At 43.4% G+C, this 16,265-nt stretch overlaps 1 protein-coding gene across 12 annotated transcripts in view; it reads left to right on the forward strand.

The window, feature by feature from the left end:
- Positions 1–16,265, forward strand: part of caska (calcium/calmodulin-dependent serine protein kinase a) — a 176,034-nt gene that overhangs the window by 62,441 nt on the left and 97,328 nt on the right. For all 12 annotated transcript variants that reach the window (XM_080902399.1, XM_080902400.1, XM_080902392.1 and 9 more), the window contains exon 2: positions 1,779–1,891. In XM_080902399.1, the coding sequence (XP_080758525.1) occupies positions 1,779–1,891 (113 nt within the window). The remainder of the gene's footprint in view (positions 1–1,778; positions 1,892–16,265) is intronic.

A 16,265-nucleotide genomic window follows, 5' to 3' on the forward strand; every position in this document is an offset into this window, starting at 1 on the left:
GCTGCAAAACCTGATGGAAGATCAGCATAATTCATGCTGCTTCTCACTCTCTGTGTGGTTATACGTACATACACATATGATTACATCACAGTCTAAAAGTCCAGTTCATTACTTCTCATCCTCCATCTCCTTTAAATACCACCTTACTAACAGCAGTCAGTGGACCTCGACTGTGTGCTCCTGTTAAACTTGGTGCATCTGGGGACAGTTTTCAGGGGTAATCAGACAGAAAGAACGTGGATGGGACTATGCTCCACCATGACTATTCTTATACATTCTTACTCATTGCTTCATGTGTTTGAATCTGCCTCCACTCTCCGCTGCTAAACCTTATGCTGTCAACACGTTCGCTTTTTAATCACACATCGATACACATTATTCTTCAGTGTCCGGGTCACTTCAAACCTATTACCCAGGCGCTGTGAGTGCACCTGCAGCCAGGCGCTGTATTTAGCCGGTGTCCTGCTGCTGTAGTGCACTGTAACCCTGACCTGCTGGCTTGTTAAATCTGAACCATCGGTGGTAGACCTGTGTTTATCCCAGTGACTGAATCGGATGATGCACACGCTCTGCAGGAGGGATGATTCATGGTGTGGACCTCAGCGATGAGAGCCATAGTCCAGCTGTGGCTTAATTGCATGTACTGATATTCTGCTGCACTCAGTACACTCCCCTGGGGTTACTATTTCAACACTATTTTATTTCTTTTGTGTTTTAAAAACAAAAAAAACCCCATCCTTTGTTAAGTCTTTGAGCTTGTCATCACATAATTTTGTAACAGTTCACTAGCAGAAAATTGATGTGACACAATAGAGGCATGGGCTTAATGGAGCCTTCTTTCCCCTTAATGCAGCTGGCATGAAAATTTTTAAATTAATCATGCATCAAATGACTGTTTGTATATAATGTGGTCACTCACGGTAATGAACACAGAGATTCATCACATGACTCTGAAGCCCCCCCTCTCTGGAGTATTCAGCTCTTCACTTTGCTGGTTTTGGTTTTGCATCCCGTGTTTTCAGTTGCACAGTAACAACAACTGCAGTTTTCTGCACTCACTTAAAAAAGCTACCTTTGTCTCCTGGGCACAGCATAAAGTAAGTATTTAGTATCTACAGAGCAGACATTGCCCTCTAGAGTTGCTGGAATCCAAAACAAGGTTTACTTCAGCACAGAGTGCCAGCTCTGGATCTTTGTTGGTAGCCTGCAGGTGCATCACTGTGCTCTGGAGAGCCATATGTATGTGGCATCTTTAGCTCAGCCTCAGACGAAGAGGAGCTGTATTTGTAAAGGAAGTTCCTTGTAGATAAAGTGAAACTGTTTGTCCACTGCAGCCGTTCTCTCTGCTTCTCATGCATGCTTTTTGTTGCAAGCCCCACTGTTATTCTGTTTTCTGACAAACTCAGCTTTTTAATAAATCTCCATTAGAGACGTGCACAATATCTGGCTGTCAGGCTGCAGAATGGTGCTACTTTTCCAAAGACTGTACACAAGTGGCTGCATGTAGGTTGACAGCCCACAGTCCCCTTTTCTTTGTAGCCAAACACAAGCTCAGGGCCACAACTTCCACCTAAGTTTTAAGTGTGTTACATAGTCGGGAATCGAAAATGTGATGTGGCGACAGCCCTGCCGTGCACGCTGAAAAGTGACACTGCTCATTGCAGCAGTGTTTGAAATACGAAGCTTATTTCTGCTGCCACCATGTGCCAGTTTTTGTTCGCTTAATGGATTTTTGTTAACAAGCCACGTGTTCCCTTTTTTCTCCATGTGTTCTTCAGGGGTCCCTTCAGTGTGGTGAGGAGATGCATCAACAGAGAGACGGGGCAGCAGTTTGCTGTCAAAATCGTGGATGTGGCCCAGTTCACCTCCAGCCCTGGTCTCAGCACAGAGGGTAAGAGATCACTTTTCTGTCATCCCATTAGTCACTCTCTGCTGTTTGGGCTTGTTCCTCAGTATAGCTGGAGGTAAGTGCTTTTATTTGCCTTGCTTTGTTAAATACTGAAAGTTGATGCAGAGGAGAGGTCAGATGCTCGCCCTTGTTTGCGTGTGTGAGTTTTTTTTGTTTGTTTGTTTTGTTTCAAACAAATCCTCTGAGCACACTTGCTCTTCTAAACACTGCCCTACTTTTCATTCACTTGGTTGCTCACAGCCACACCAGGGAGATTCCCAGTTCAGTCATAGTCGTCTGATGTTGTCTTTGGGCTTTTACCGCTGAAGCAGTTAATTACTGAGCCATTCTGAGGGCACCTTGAGTGATTGTTCAGGAACGACGTGTGCTGTCTCCACTGTTCACTGCCTTTAGCTTTGATTTTAGTGAAACTTTCCAAATCAAATGAAACACGATTTTCATACCATTGACCATATTTTTAGCTCACACTGGATTTGTGGATTCAGATGGTAAATTTATAGTTCATGTGACTGTTAAAGTAACAAAAATGTTTTAAAAAAAAGCATTATTTGCATCATTGGCATATTTATTACTTTAATGTGTTGATGTAGTGTGGCTCCAGTCCAGGAAATTCTAAAGTCTAAACAAAACATGCAGGTCTTATCGGATATCTCCCGCAGGCTGAAGGAGAGGTGGAGGGAAGGGCTGAGAGAACAAGAGAGGAGGAGAGATTGAATTAAAGATATTTGTAGGGTGGAGTTGAGGTGATAAGAAAGAAACTATTAGGTGAACTGAGAAAGGAGAGATGGTAGAAAGAGAATCCAAGGTGTGTGTGTGTGTGTGTGTGTGTGTGTGTGTGTGTGTGTGTGTGTGTGTATTTGGAAAGGAATAAAGAGACCTGCTCTCTTCCATGATGTTTGCTTATGAAGGTGCTGGATGGAACAACACTATTTAGCCTATTAAGAGACAAGCAGACAAAGAGACAAAGAATTTTATTCACTCAGTCTTGTGTTTAACCCTTTAAAGACTGAACCATGAAATAATTGCTGGAAATTTTTCATTTTCATATTTTAGTTTTTCATTTATTTGGATTGTTTATTTAACCTTCTGACATTTTTTTTAATCACGCTAATGATGTAGGAATCTCAGAAACTCATGTATGAAGTATGATACACTAGGCATTAAGTGGTTCTTTAGGTCAATACCGGTCCGTGAATTGTTTGGTACCGGGACGTGAGAGTTGAGGCTCGGGTGTGAAATTTATGGTTTTCAGGGTTTTTATTGTTAACTCAGTTTCCCTGAGTCTTTTCCTGTGTGTTATGAATACATTTTCTATACATTTTCATGTACTTTATATTTGTTTTGTAGTTGTGTGTCTTATTTTGAAAGAAATATTTACACGTTACCATAGTGACCAGAGAGCATTAAGATGCAGAGAGGAGGATGCTACTCTCAGTGTTGTTGGAGGACGCTGCTAGTAAAGTTACACAATTACACAGTAAATTCGTGTTTATGATATTTACAAAATACCACAGTTTTTGTCTTGGTCGTATCGTTTTATTTTGTTGTATTATCTGCAACACCTTAAAGGCCGGTCTGTGAAAATATTGTCTGACATTAAACCAGTCCGTGGCGCAAAAAAGGTTGGAGATCGCTGCTCTAAGCGATCAGTGTGAGCAACGGGCAGAACGATTACATTCTCTTCCACTAGAGGGCAGTACTACTACCTGCTCTAATAAAATGGGTTGCCAACTGCCAGTAAAACAGAAGAAGACAAAGTGGAAATTACATAATAGTCATGCTGTGAGTCAATACAATGCAAAATAGCAATAGATAAATATTAGAAAAGAAAAAGTAGTCAATCTGACCTGGGTCCTGGAGAAAATTCAGGCTGAGATGAAGGCCCTAGCAAGAGTAGTGGTCAGAAGCAAAAAAGGTATACTGGGGACAAACCGAGACAATTCCACTATGCCTGGTGTGGGGGAAAAATTGTCAATATGCTTTTCGTGAGATTTTTGTTGGTGCCGTGCCGTGTGATTTTTCTAATGTGAAATATGTGCTATGGCTTCAAAATGTTGGGAAACACTGTCGTAGAGGATGTTCTGATTGTTCTCTCTAAAATTGTGTGGTCTTTGTGAAGTGGCCCTATAGAAATATGAATATGAAAATATAAAACTGAATTGAACTGGGTTATTAATTAAGGTTAAAAGTGTTGCGTGTGCTTTGTAATTGTGTATTACTCCTCCATATATTGCCACTGAAAGAGCTGGCAAGTCTTTGATTGGCCGTGTGACCGTGCATATATGCTATGCTCTCGAGACAATTAATGATTCTCAGAGCGGCTTTACTGCCACATTACGCAGTAGCCTTCTTTACCTCGTGTAATTCATTCTCACTGATCTGTGCTACATAATCCAGCGTGAGACGCTGTAGTTTAGTAGCGCTTCAATACAGCACACATAACATGCTCAGCCAATTGTGCAGTGTGACTTTAGAGTGTGACTTTTAAAGTGATGTCTACAGAAAGCTGCAGATCTCACTTTAAGCAACTGCATATTCCAAGTCTGTTTGAGTCTAGTTTTGTGACAGTAACGCATAATAGGTTTAATAAACCTAAAATAAATAACAATAATCTAGCAAAGTGAGGAAACAATGGCAAATCTGAGAGATTTAAAGAGAGAGCAGTGTGTAGGTCTGGTCTCCTAATGAGAATCTCACATCCTTTTTTTTTCATGTCTCACCCTCTTGTTTTACATCTAAACAAGTGTTACTTCAGAAGAAAAGATAAAGAGCTTTTTTTCATGTTACTGACTGAGTACAGGCCCTCTGTTAAACTCAACAAAATTATAACACACATCTAATTGAACAGTTAGTAAGTCTTGCAGCCAGTTAGAAAACAAGCCCCACAATGAGATTAAAACAATGGAAAACAATGATTTTAAAAATTAATTTCTGTTCTACAGTACTGTGCACCAATTTTGTTACACTAATATATCCACACATGCATATGTAAAACGTATCACAACTTAGCTCTAACACTGGTTGTTTGCTGTTAGCTCTAAAACTTTGCATATTTCAGTCAGGTGTGCAGTGTATTCACTGAGGCCAAATCAGAAATACTTTCAAGAAGCCATTCTTAAAGAAGAGAAATTATGACACGCCAAATTACACAAGAATTGGACTCAAAAGCAGTGACAATGGGTCTTTTAAGTCTACAGCTATCTGTAAAACACGTTGGACCCCCTATCCGGTCGTTAAGTGATGACGTGACGAATCCTACTTCCAGGCCTAAAGTAGTCTGCGTTTAATATGGCTTTTGTGTTGTTAACATGTTTAATGTTATGTATTTTCTTCTATTTGATCTCAAAAAGCTCCTAAAACAGTCAGTGATCACTGTTGACCTCCCTCGGCTTTTATTACCGCTAATCATTTATTTAAGCTCAGTTTTTAAAACCTTAGGATGTAACTACAGCCCAGCCCATGCAGCAGTATATGAATGACTAACCTCGTATTGTGGATGGATTATCTCAGTTGTTCTCCTGGCTGAAGTTTGGTCCTTTTACAGCATCCTGCCATGCGATTACATTTGTTCCTGACCACCGAGAACACTCCCGTTAACTTTTATTGAGTGGAAAAAAAGTTAGCTTGTTTATATTATGCTAACATAGCTGTGTCGCTAGCGGTCACGTAGCACATCATTATATACCAGCTAGCCAAACTTCAGTAACCCTACAAACGTCACTGCTGTTTAGTTTTCTGTCTTCATTTATGCTGGAAGTGATAACAGAGCTGTACGTTTTAATTTGTTTCCAAAACCCCGCAGTCAGGACATGCTATATTGTATTTAGATAGAAGCTAGCGAGCTAACTCTGTTTTTGCCTTACATACTATACTATTTGCATTTATGTTTGCATGTCTAAATAAAACACAGCGTAAAACCTTTGCACAGCACTGTGCATCCCCAGCAAACTTAAAAAAAAAAACCAAACATGGCATATTTCCAGACATAAGACAAAGTTCGATAATTAAATATCTGCCTGCCTTGTTTGTAGTTACACTTCTTGCATGAATATACGTCCTCCTGCCTTCTATGTAAATAAAATGGTTAATATGCAATCCTGCCATCCCCTCCTTATTCTAATATGACTCCATGACTTTAAATGCATTCATGAGCTGTTTAGGAGGCAGCTGTTCTTGATTTGACCTGCTATCTCCTTCTGTGCTTCACCTTTGAGCTTCTCTACATTGGTGCTGGCTGGTAGCTAAATAACTGTCCGCTTTCACTGTTGTCTTGACCTGCTTCACAGTCCATCAGATTTTTCAGCACCAGCTGCTTAATTGAAGGTCAGTGCCTTCAGAATGTCAGGGCTCTTTAGTCTCAATTAAGTTGTTTCCACAGTTCTGTAAATACAAGTGTGCCAGGAACAATAAAGAGGAAGGCGGACAGATTCGGAAATAGAAAAAACTCAGAAAGCAGTAATTTCATGGCAATTAATAGTGTTTGAGCATAGACAGCCAAGGTCTTGATGCATTCTCAATCATCCAGGAAAGTAAATCTCCAAAAAGTTGATTCTCTTCATCTGGACGTAGCGTTTTGTGGGAGAAATCCTTCATCACTCATCCAAATGACTTCTTCAGTCTCAGCTGACTGCAGGTTTCCCCAATCTTATAAACAGTACATTTGCATACTGACTGAAACCAGCCCACTGAAGGAACAATGGGCTGGGAGGTCGGTTCCTTAACCTCCTAAGACCCGAACTCTTCCACGGCATGCATTTTTAATTTCTCTTTGATATTAGGGCTGATTGGGACCTGATGAATGTAAAAACGAAGAATTAGTATTTTATTTATTTTTTACCTAATTTTTGTTTCTGAGAAAAATGAGAGCCACTTATGAGGATATTCGTTTAAAATTTCGATAGAACAGTAGCAGTATAATGTCCTCGTAAGTGGATATCAGGCCCTTGTAGAGCAAAATTGAGTATTTTGGTCTAAATAACCCAAAATGTATGGAAGCCCGTTTCCGCCACTAAAAAAAAAAAAGGATCCATAACTCAAAATTTCGAGTTATTTTCTCGAAATTTCGATTTATTAACTCGAAATTTCGATTTATTAACTCAAAATTTTGAGAAAAGTAACTCGAAATTTAGAGTTAGCGCTGCCAATCAGTAATCTACGTGAATGACGTCATTTCCTTGTTACCCGGAAGCTGAAGCCCTCAGCTACAAATGCTACAGCTAAGCTACCGGTATTACATCCAGTCGTGAATCCACAGATTGCTGAGTGTTTTCAGCCTGGCTTCACAAATGATGAAATGCCTGTGTTATTAGCTGAATCACATGGTGTTACTATCAGCAAACGTACTCGCGAAAGCGCCAATTTGTTGGGATCCGTTTTTGAGTGTGCGTTCCTCTGCGCCATATGCTTCCGGGTAACAAGAAAGCGACCTCGTTCACGTATATTTTTGATTGGCAGAGCCAACTCGAAATTTCGAGAAAAGTAACTCGAAATTTTGAGTTATATTTCTCGAAATTTCGAGTTACTTTTCTCGAAATTTCGAGAAAAGTAACTCGAAATTTCGAGTTATGGATACTAGCTTTTTTGTTTTTATTTAGTGGTGGAAACGGGCTTCCATAAAAATGTGATGTCCACATATGTGGACGCCAGATCCTAGGAGGTTAAACTTAATTATGCAAATTCTCATGACCATTGATCAACAACCACTGACCAAAACCCACTGATCAAAGACCACTGATCAATGGCCATGACTACCATTCACAGAGAGTTGGGGAACTGACCTCCCAGCCCATTGTTCCTTCAGTGGGCTGGGAGTGGACTCATGGATTTTTGATTAGCTGTCTATGAAGTCATAAATTTGAAATACCAAAAAAGTAAAGCACAGTGAAGCTGAATGAAATTATCACTAGTATTCAGGATTTAGTCAAACTGTTTGTGGTACCAGTGGTTTTATTTTGTTTCACTGCCACTTTGAATATTGTAGAATACTCTCTAGATCATGTCCTGCTTTCTCACCTGGCACACGATTGAACTAAGTTGGTTTAAATCATAATCATAGAGCAGAAGCTTCTCCGGGAGCCTTGTTATGTTTTTACCTGCCCTGTGGTATCCCACAAAGGTCCTCTTCTTTTTTCGTCATACCCGTTCACACTAGGATCTAGTTTTAGATGACGCAGCTTCCTCTTTCTTTGCAATGAGGATGGCACCTGGTTCTACCATTGAAGTCCATTAACTCAAAGTCAAAGTGGTCGCTGTGAACTTAACATGACCTAAAACCCTGGATGTCCTTAAACCTGCACAGGAGCAAAACTGAGCTTCTGTTATTTAATAATTGGTGACGACCTGTGCCACTGATTTATACTTTTACATTTAATCTCTGGATTTAATTTAGACTGTGTAAGTAGTAATAATTAGTTCAGTTTGTAAGGCCAGTTTCTGTTACAGCCAGGTGGCCGGTGTGTCGTGTGGGTACAACCACAGACAAAACATGGAAACAAACTTAAATTTAACCAAGGGTGAGATGTTTATTATTTAGGCTTAACACAAGGATACAAAATAAGGGAAAAAACAGAATGCAAAAGTAACCTAAACTGTGAAAACTACACACACAATAAATACACACGAGGGTGACGAAGGCAGTGGAAACACACGGGGAGCACAGCTGGGATGAACAGACTAATGACACAAGAAAAGGCAAGACTGAACACACTGAACACAGGATGAGAGACTGTCAAAATAAAACGGGAAACACGCAGACACACAGACTTGACAATGGGAACATGGAGACGAAACACAAAGACATGACCTGGGGAAGAAGGGAGCGAGGGACACGGAACGAGAGTGAGATGACGGGCTGGGCAGAACACATGAACAGACGGGGGAGACATGAAATGAAACATGAGGACAGAAGAAGGAGACGATACACAGACATAACTTAAGGAACATACGAAGAGGACACTACAGACTCGCACAGGAAACAGGGAATGACACACTGACAAGAAAACACGGATCATAAGTCTAACTTAACTTGGAACATAACCAGGACTAAACTCCATACTAACTGTAAACACTAGAACTTGAACTTTTCCCAAAAATACCAAAAAGGGATCAAAAGTACAAAAGACACTCAGATTTCTCGGTCAGTGACCCAATACACTGACAGTTTCTTCATGCTCAGGTTTCCAAGATGAAATCATTCCTTTCTTTTGAAGACCTGCGGGCAGTTGAGCTGTTTGAACTGTGGGAAGAAAATATAGCACAAAAAAGCTTTTTGTTTTTAATGTCTGTGATGTAGAGTAACAGAAACGAGCGGTGTCTCATCTTAAAGCCATGATTCCTCCTTTGACAAAATAATTTTCTGCACAGCCATTGATGGGCGTAAATGGACCGATTCTTCTCTGTGCCGTTTTTCTCTACTTGAGCACTCTAAGCACTTCATACAACATGTGTCATTCACACACACATGCATACAATCACTTTTTTTCACTTTCTACCCAACGTTCACACTGATGAACGCACTGAGAACAGCTCAGGTAACATGCTCAAGGGCACCTTGTCATGCAACCTTGTATCAGTGATTGAAGATGCAAGTCCAGTTTACCCAGTTTGCTAAACTTTAGAGAGGGCTTTTTGATTGCAGCATTAAGTGCAGTGTCGTGTGACCCAGGCCCCTCTGCATGCTCATTGCATAGAAAACCTAATTATGTGGCACAAGATGCTGTCTGACAGAAAGTGGGACATCTTGTCACCCTAATAGCTTCTGAATAGACCCACCTATCTGCTGCTGGTCCTCATATCCGGCAGCTGATGTTGGGGGGCATAAATCACAGCAGATAATTGGACACCATCTTAATCAAAGTTCCATCAAAGGATGAGCTACCTGGAGTTTTCCCATGTGTTTCTATCCTAACATGACTCCACGATGCAGTGGGAGAGTGGAGGGTTTGGAATGGTGAAGGGCCTCTGTGTGATTCCCTGAGCGTGCAGCACTACTACAAGATGCTCTGCAGCGAGGGTTTCTATGGGGGAGGTTTAGCACAAAGCTGTAGCCTTCCCCTTTATCACAGTCAACTTATTTTTAAACTGAAGATGTCTTGTTAAGCTCTGAAGGCAGCAAGGGTTTCTGCAAGTTCTGCTTTTAATGCCACTGGCAGCAAATAAATCACTCATATCCAGCACTGTGTTTCAGACTGATGATTTAGAAACTGGGGGTATGGTTAGCCATTGTCCTATTCTTCATACACAGCATCTGCTACCACAGTTATGGCATTCACATAGTCAAAATAGATCCTTTACATCAAGAAAGGTTAAGGAGGGGGAGGATTTATTTGAGAGATCGCCCATTATCAGGTGTCATTACTCAGCACATGCTCTCTTCTTTGCCATCTCTCTTCTAACTTTTACTCACAGAAGTGAAAAAACCTGGCCTAAACGATCACTAAAAAGTGTGTGCTAGCTTTCTGTCTGTGTATGTCTGCACTCTTACAGTATAATACATGGTTAGCACGCTCCCTAGTCATTCATATCCAGTCGCAGCCTCTCCCCTGCACTGCTCAGGAATCCATCAAATACTGCGCTCCCTCCAGATACCAGCCGGCTGTTCTCATTGTTGATTTGTTTTTATTCTCCCCCCATCCCACTCCCTCGCTCTGTTGCCTGTAGAAATCAGAGCAGTTTCACTTGAGCGGGCGTCTGTAACACAGCACCGCAGTAATCAAGCCGCCTCGCACGTACACGCACGCAAACACCCTGCACACAGCTCAGACCAAGGGAAGTGGGTCAAATGGTTCGTGTCTTGGCAATGGATTGGTCAGCAGAGGCCTGTACAAAGACACACACACTAGCACACTCACACACACACAAGCTTATTTCTCTTCAGCCTGTCCGGAGGTCTGTCTGATGAATAGGTCAGTCCTCTGAGGGGAGGAGAGAGAAAAGCAAGCTAGAGAATGAGCAAAATTCATCATGTGCCATCGCCTACTCACTTCCCTCCACCTCCTTTCATTTTTCCACCTCCCTGATTCCTTGTCTACCCCCCCCCCCCCCTCTAATCTTTCTCTCCTGTCTTCCTTATCAATCAGAATCAGAATACTTTATTGATCCCTGGGGGAAATTATTTTTTGTTACAGTGCTCCATTTTAAACCAACATTAAGACAAGACAGACAATACGCTAACTAAGAATAGTACAATATATACATATATATACATACATACATACATAAGTCACTCATAAATAAATAGTTGGAAAAGAAACATGTGTAGTTGTAGCAGCAAACAGTGTGTTAAGTGGATGCGTTGTACAGGGAGATGGCCACAGGCAGGAATGATTTCCTGTGTCGTTCAGTGGTGCTTTTCGGTAATCTCAGTCTCTCACTGAACGAGCTCCTGTGACTGACCAACATGTCATGGAGTGGGTGGGAGGTGTTATCCAACATTGTCTTTATCTTGGACAGCATCCGCCTCTCCGACACCACCTTGAGGGAGTCCAGCTCCATCCCCACAACATTGCTGGCCTTACGGATCAGTTTATTAAGTCTGTTGGCATCTGCGACCCTCAGCCTGCTCCCCCAGCATGCAACAGCATAGAGGATCGCACTGGCCACCACAGACTCATAGAAAATCCTCAGCATTTTCTGGCAGATGTTGAAGGACCTCAGTCGCCTCAAAAAATAGAGACGACTCTGGCCCTTCCTGTAAAGTGCTGTGGTGTTTTTAGCCCAGTCCAGTTTATTGTCAATGTGTACTCCAAGGTATTTATAGTCCTCCACAATGTCAACACTGACCCCCTGGATTGAAACAGGAGTCAAGTGTTTCCTGGTCTTCCTGAAGTCCACGATCAGTTCCTTGGTCTTTGCCACGTTGAGCTGCAGATGATTCTGCTCACACCACGTGACAAAGGAGTCGACCACAGCCCGGTACTCTGTCTCATCATCCCTGCTGATGCATCCAACCACCGCAGAGTCATCAGAAAACTTCTGAAGATGGCAGGTCTCTGTGCAGTGGCTGAAGTCTGTGGTGTAGAGGGTGAAGAGGAAGGGGGAGAGGACAGTCCCCTGTGGTGCCCCTGTGTTGCTGATCACCTTGTCAGACACACACTGTGGGAGACGTACATATTGTGGTCTTCCTGTCAGGTAATCAACAATCCAGGACACCAGAGAAGCATCCACCTGCATCGCTGCTAACTTATCACCCAGGAGGGTCGGCCTGATGGTGTTGAAAGCACTGGAAAAGTCAAAAAACATGACCCTCACAGTGCTCGCCGGCTGGTCCAGATGGGTGTAGACACGATTGAGCAGGTAGATGATGGCGTCCTCTGTTCCGAGACGAGGCTGATAAGCGAACTGAAGGGGATCCAGATGTGGTCTTACTATGGGTCGCAGCTGGTCCAGGATGAGCCTTTCCAGGGTCTTCATGATGTGGGAGGTCAATGCCACGGGCCTGTAATCCATAACAGCTTCAGCACTGCTTGTGTTTTGATTTTCTTTCCCCTTTTTTCTTTCTTTTTTTAATAAATCGCCGTGACTTTTTGTCCTGAGTATCTGCAAATGCGCAGTTGGGACTCAAATGATGCACACATGCTTACATACACCTACTACTCTGTGTGTTGTGATAGCAAAGCCTCTTTTCGATGTAGACTTTGACTCCCAGCAGGAGGAACAGGGGTCACTGAAGATCACATCTGTTTATCACCTCCTCTTTCTTTTTCTTTTTTTACTTGGAAAAAAAAAGTCAGTCAGTCCACAGCTAGCAGCAGTTTGTGTGTGCACAGGCACTACATGTAAAACTGTGGGAGTAAGATGCATTTCCCGACTGTAGGAAAAACATTACTCCAGATGTTTTTCCAAATTTCCAGTACACTCAGGCTCAGGGAGGGGCGGCCATCTACTGCGACTGGTTGGGTGGAATGGGAGGAAGACAGGACAAAGACATGCTGTGGAAGAGAGCCAGAGATTAATAATAACTATTGATTAAATGCAGAGTGGTGTCTGATGTACAGTGAAAAGGTGAGCGAAGAAGCAACTGACAATGCATCATGGGAAGCCCCTGTCAGCCACCAGCATAGGTGTATTGGAGCGTAACAGAGAGAAATCAGTCACTAGATCCAGGCCTAGATATGTGCTTTGTCAAACAGGAGAGTGTTAAGCCTAACCTCAAACAGATGGTAAACAGGAATCATTATACCCACCTGCTGGTGCGAGCCATGCTTTTGGTGGTTGTGACTGGGTGTGGTTTGTGGTGTAGCTGCACCTCATGGACCAGGTGCTGCATCCACACAGTCATCAGCGAGAGACCGGTGATCAGCATCGCGGAGCACGACGTCCGAGTGGCATTGAGGAGAGTGAGCACAAAGAAAGTGGCGGGGCCAGACGGCATCACCAGCCGTCTGCTGCGCTGCTGTGCTGACCAGCTAGCAAGTGTGTTCACTTCCATCTTCAACGAGTCCCTGGCGAAGTCCGCAAAATTGTGGTCCCCACATGCTTCAAAAGATCCACCGTCATCCCTGTGCCCAAGAACAGCAAACCCTCATCCCTGAACGATTACCGGCCAGTTGCACTGACCTTGGTAGTAGGGCGATCGTGGCTCAAGAGTTGGGAGGTCGCCTTGTAATCGGAAGGTTGCCGGTTCGAGCCCCGGCTTGGACAGTCTCGGTCGTTGTGTCCTTGGGCAAGACACTTCACCCGTTGCCTACTGGTGGTGGTCAGAGGGCCCGGTGGCGCCAGTGTCTGGCAGCCTCGCCTCTGTCAGTGCGCCCCAGGGTGGCTGTGGCTACAATGTAGCTTGCCATCACCAGTGTGTGAATGTGTGTGTGAATGGGTGGATGACTGGATATGTAAAGCGCTTTGGGGTCCTTAGGGACTAGTAAAGCGCTATATAAATACAGGCCATTTACCAGGCCATTTAATGAAGGTGTTCGAGAGGCTGCTAAAGAGAACATCATCTCCTCCTCCATCCCAGACACCACAGATCCGCTCCAGTTCGCCTAACGACCACCTACGACAACTGAGGAAGTGCAGGGTCTCTCCAGAGATCCTCAGGATTTTCTATGCAGGCGCTGTTAAGAGCATCCTCACACAGAACATCACATCCTGGTTTGGGAACAGCTGTGTGAAGGACCAAAAAGTTCTTCAGAGAGTGATCTGTACAGCTGAACGCTGCTGCAGAATTGCTCTCCCCCCGCTTCAGGACACCTACACCAGGAGATGCCGGACTACAGCAGCGCAGATACTGAAGGACCCGTCCCAACCTGGCAACAAACTGTTCCAACTTCTGCAATCCGGTAGAAGGTTCCGCATCATCCGGGCAAGGACAGAGAGACTCAAGAGGAGCTTCTATCCCCAAGACCCCCCCCCCCCCCCCCCTTCCCAGCTGTTTGTGCACCTATGTTTTTGTAACCTGTCCGTGCTGGCCTTGCTGCACGGACAGGTTGAAAACCTCAGTGCACGTATGATCGTATCAGTGAGATCAGTGCAGGAGCTCAGAGGTTCCCCTGGATTACGGGGGGGGGGGAATTTACTGCTGATGCAGAGGTTTCTGAGTGAGCTACGTTCATCTACTGCAGCAAGTGACACCCGCTGCTATAGATAGCAATGAAACTTGCAGGTCAGAATATGGTGTGAAATGAAGTGGAGCTGATGCATTGTTTGGGAGGTTGTGGAGTAGCTTTAAGCTGGGTTTGCTGTTTATGGTATAAGAGTCAACCTCAGCATAGAATGCCCTCCACTGCTTTTTCATTTCCACACAGTACTTTATTTACAGCTGTCCACATGAACCATTTTAGCTCTTGTGGCCTGCTAAGTGTGTGCTACATGAAAGGAGAACTTCGGACAATGCCCCCACCTGATTTTCCTACCACTTCACTGAGTTCATGTTTGGGGAAATAGTGTATCTATTTATCTGAGGCGCTGGAAGAAGCTTGGGAGAGTAATTAAGATGGGTTCAGGAGTTTCATATGCCATTGATTTTAATTTCAGTATGTTTCCATAGGCCCACCCTGTTGCCTTTACAATTTTCTACACCTTATCTGTAGTCTTATCTTTCCACTCTGTTTTTTGGTTTTTGTTTTTATTTTTACATTTTAAGTCATTAAGTCTTTTACTCTGTCCTGCCTCACGTTTACACTTTGGATCGTTTAGGATCGATGGCATTGTTCCACCTTGCATATGCACGCACGCACGCCAAACTTAACGAATTAGAAGTTTCTTCCTTTAACTTTTTTTTCTTTGAGCTGGATAAAACTGGTGTGACAACAGCTGTTCATTTGATTAGGCAACTTCTGCAATCTCCAGCAGGAGTTACAGTGCCGGGCATGAGCAGCCCAGTTCATCAGATGACATTAAAAGTGGCGGACCGCATTGCCCTTAAGGTAACACTTATCCCAGCTTTAGCGGCATTAGCATCATGTTAGAGCTAGCTGACGCGTCGCGCCTGTCCTCCAAGGGTTGGCTTAATGTTGGTGCTCAGGCTCACGGCAGCACAAGTGGCTTGTGGCTTCAGCTCCGAGCTTAATTAAATGTCACTGGATACATGACGGAACAATACGCTAACTTTTTGTCATAGCTGGGGTGTGTGGGTGTGTGGTGATTGTGAGCTAGCTCATGACATCTTACCAGAAGCATCTACTCAGCCTCGCCTTTTTCACCATATAGTCTTCCTGTCCATAAATCACCTCCAGCAGCCACAGCTGGGGAAATATCTCACTGGGGGGAATATTTAGCTCTCGTATACCACATACTCGAGTGTTTATATATAGGCTCAGCTTAGCTGTGCTTCAGTTAGAGATGGATCTTAACAGTTAATACAGTTAAGTGCTCTTGATTGAGACTGTGCTCATGCAGAAGGGTTACGTACATCATGTATATTTCTCTGGTTGGCTTCAACCTTCAGAAGCTCTCAGAGCAGCTGCCAAGCATGACTGAATAGATCAAAGGAGCGGGAAACTGAATGGAGGGACGAGAGAGCGAGATAGAAAGAGATGTTCAGATGTTCATACTCAAGGCGACTCCCCATTGTTTGTCAAATCCAATTTCATAACCTGCAATGGCAGAAACAAGCGGTGAACAAAACACTGACGTGTCACGTCACCTTTTAAGCTGATACAGCGAACTTATTAGCAGATGATTACGCAGCCAGCGACACTGCCCACCTGATGAATGCAAATGTTCCCTCTCTTGCCTCTCACTGTGTCTGCGTGAGTGGCTTTGTGGGGCTTTTTCACTAACGGCAACTATACAGTGATGTTGATATTTATTTTCAATTTGCCATCAGAACCTGAGCAATTCATGTCCATGCAATTTTGGTAGCTTAGCTGATGAGAGTTTTTAGGATGGATACAACGACACAGTGTTTTAAGGCTGTTAT

Source organism: Rhamphochromis sp. 'chilingali' (assembly GCF_963969265.1).
Source record: "Rhamphochromis sp. 'chilingali' genome assembly, chromosome: 14".
Classification (NCBI taxonomy): domain Eukaryota; kingdom Metazoa; phylum Chordata; class Actinopteri; order Cichliformes; family Cichlidae; genus Rhamphochromis; species Rhamphochromis sp. 'chilingali'.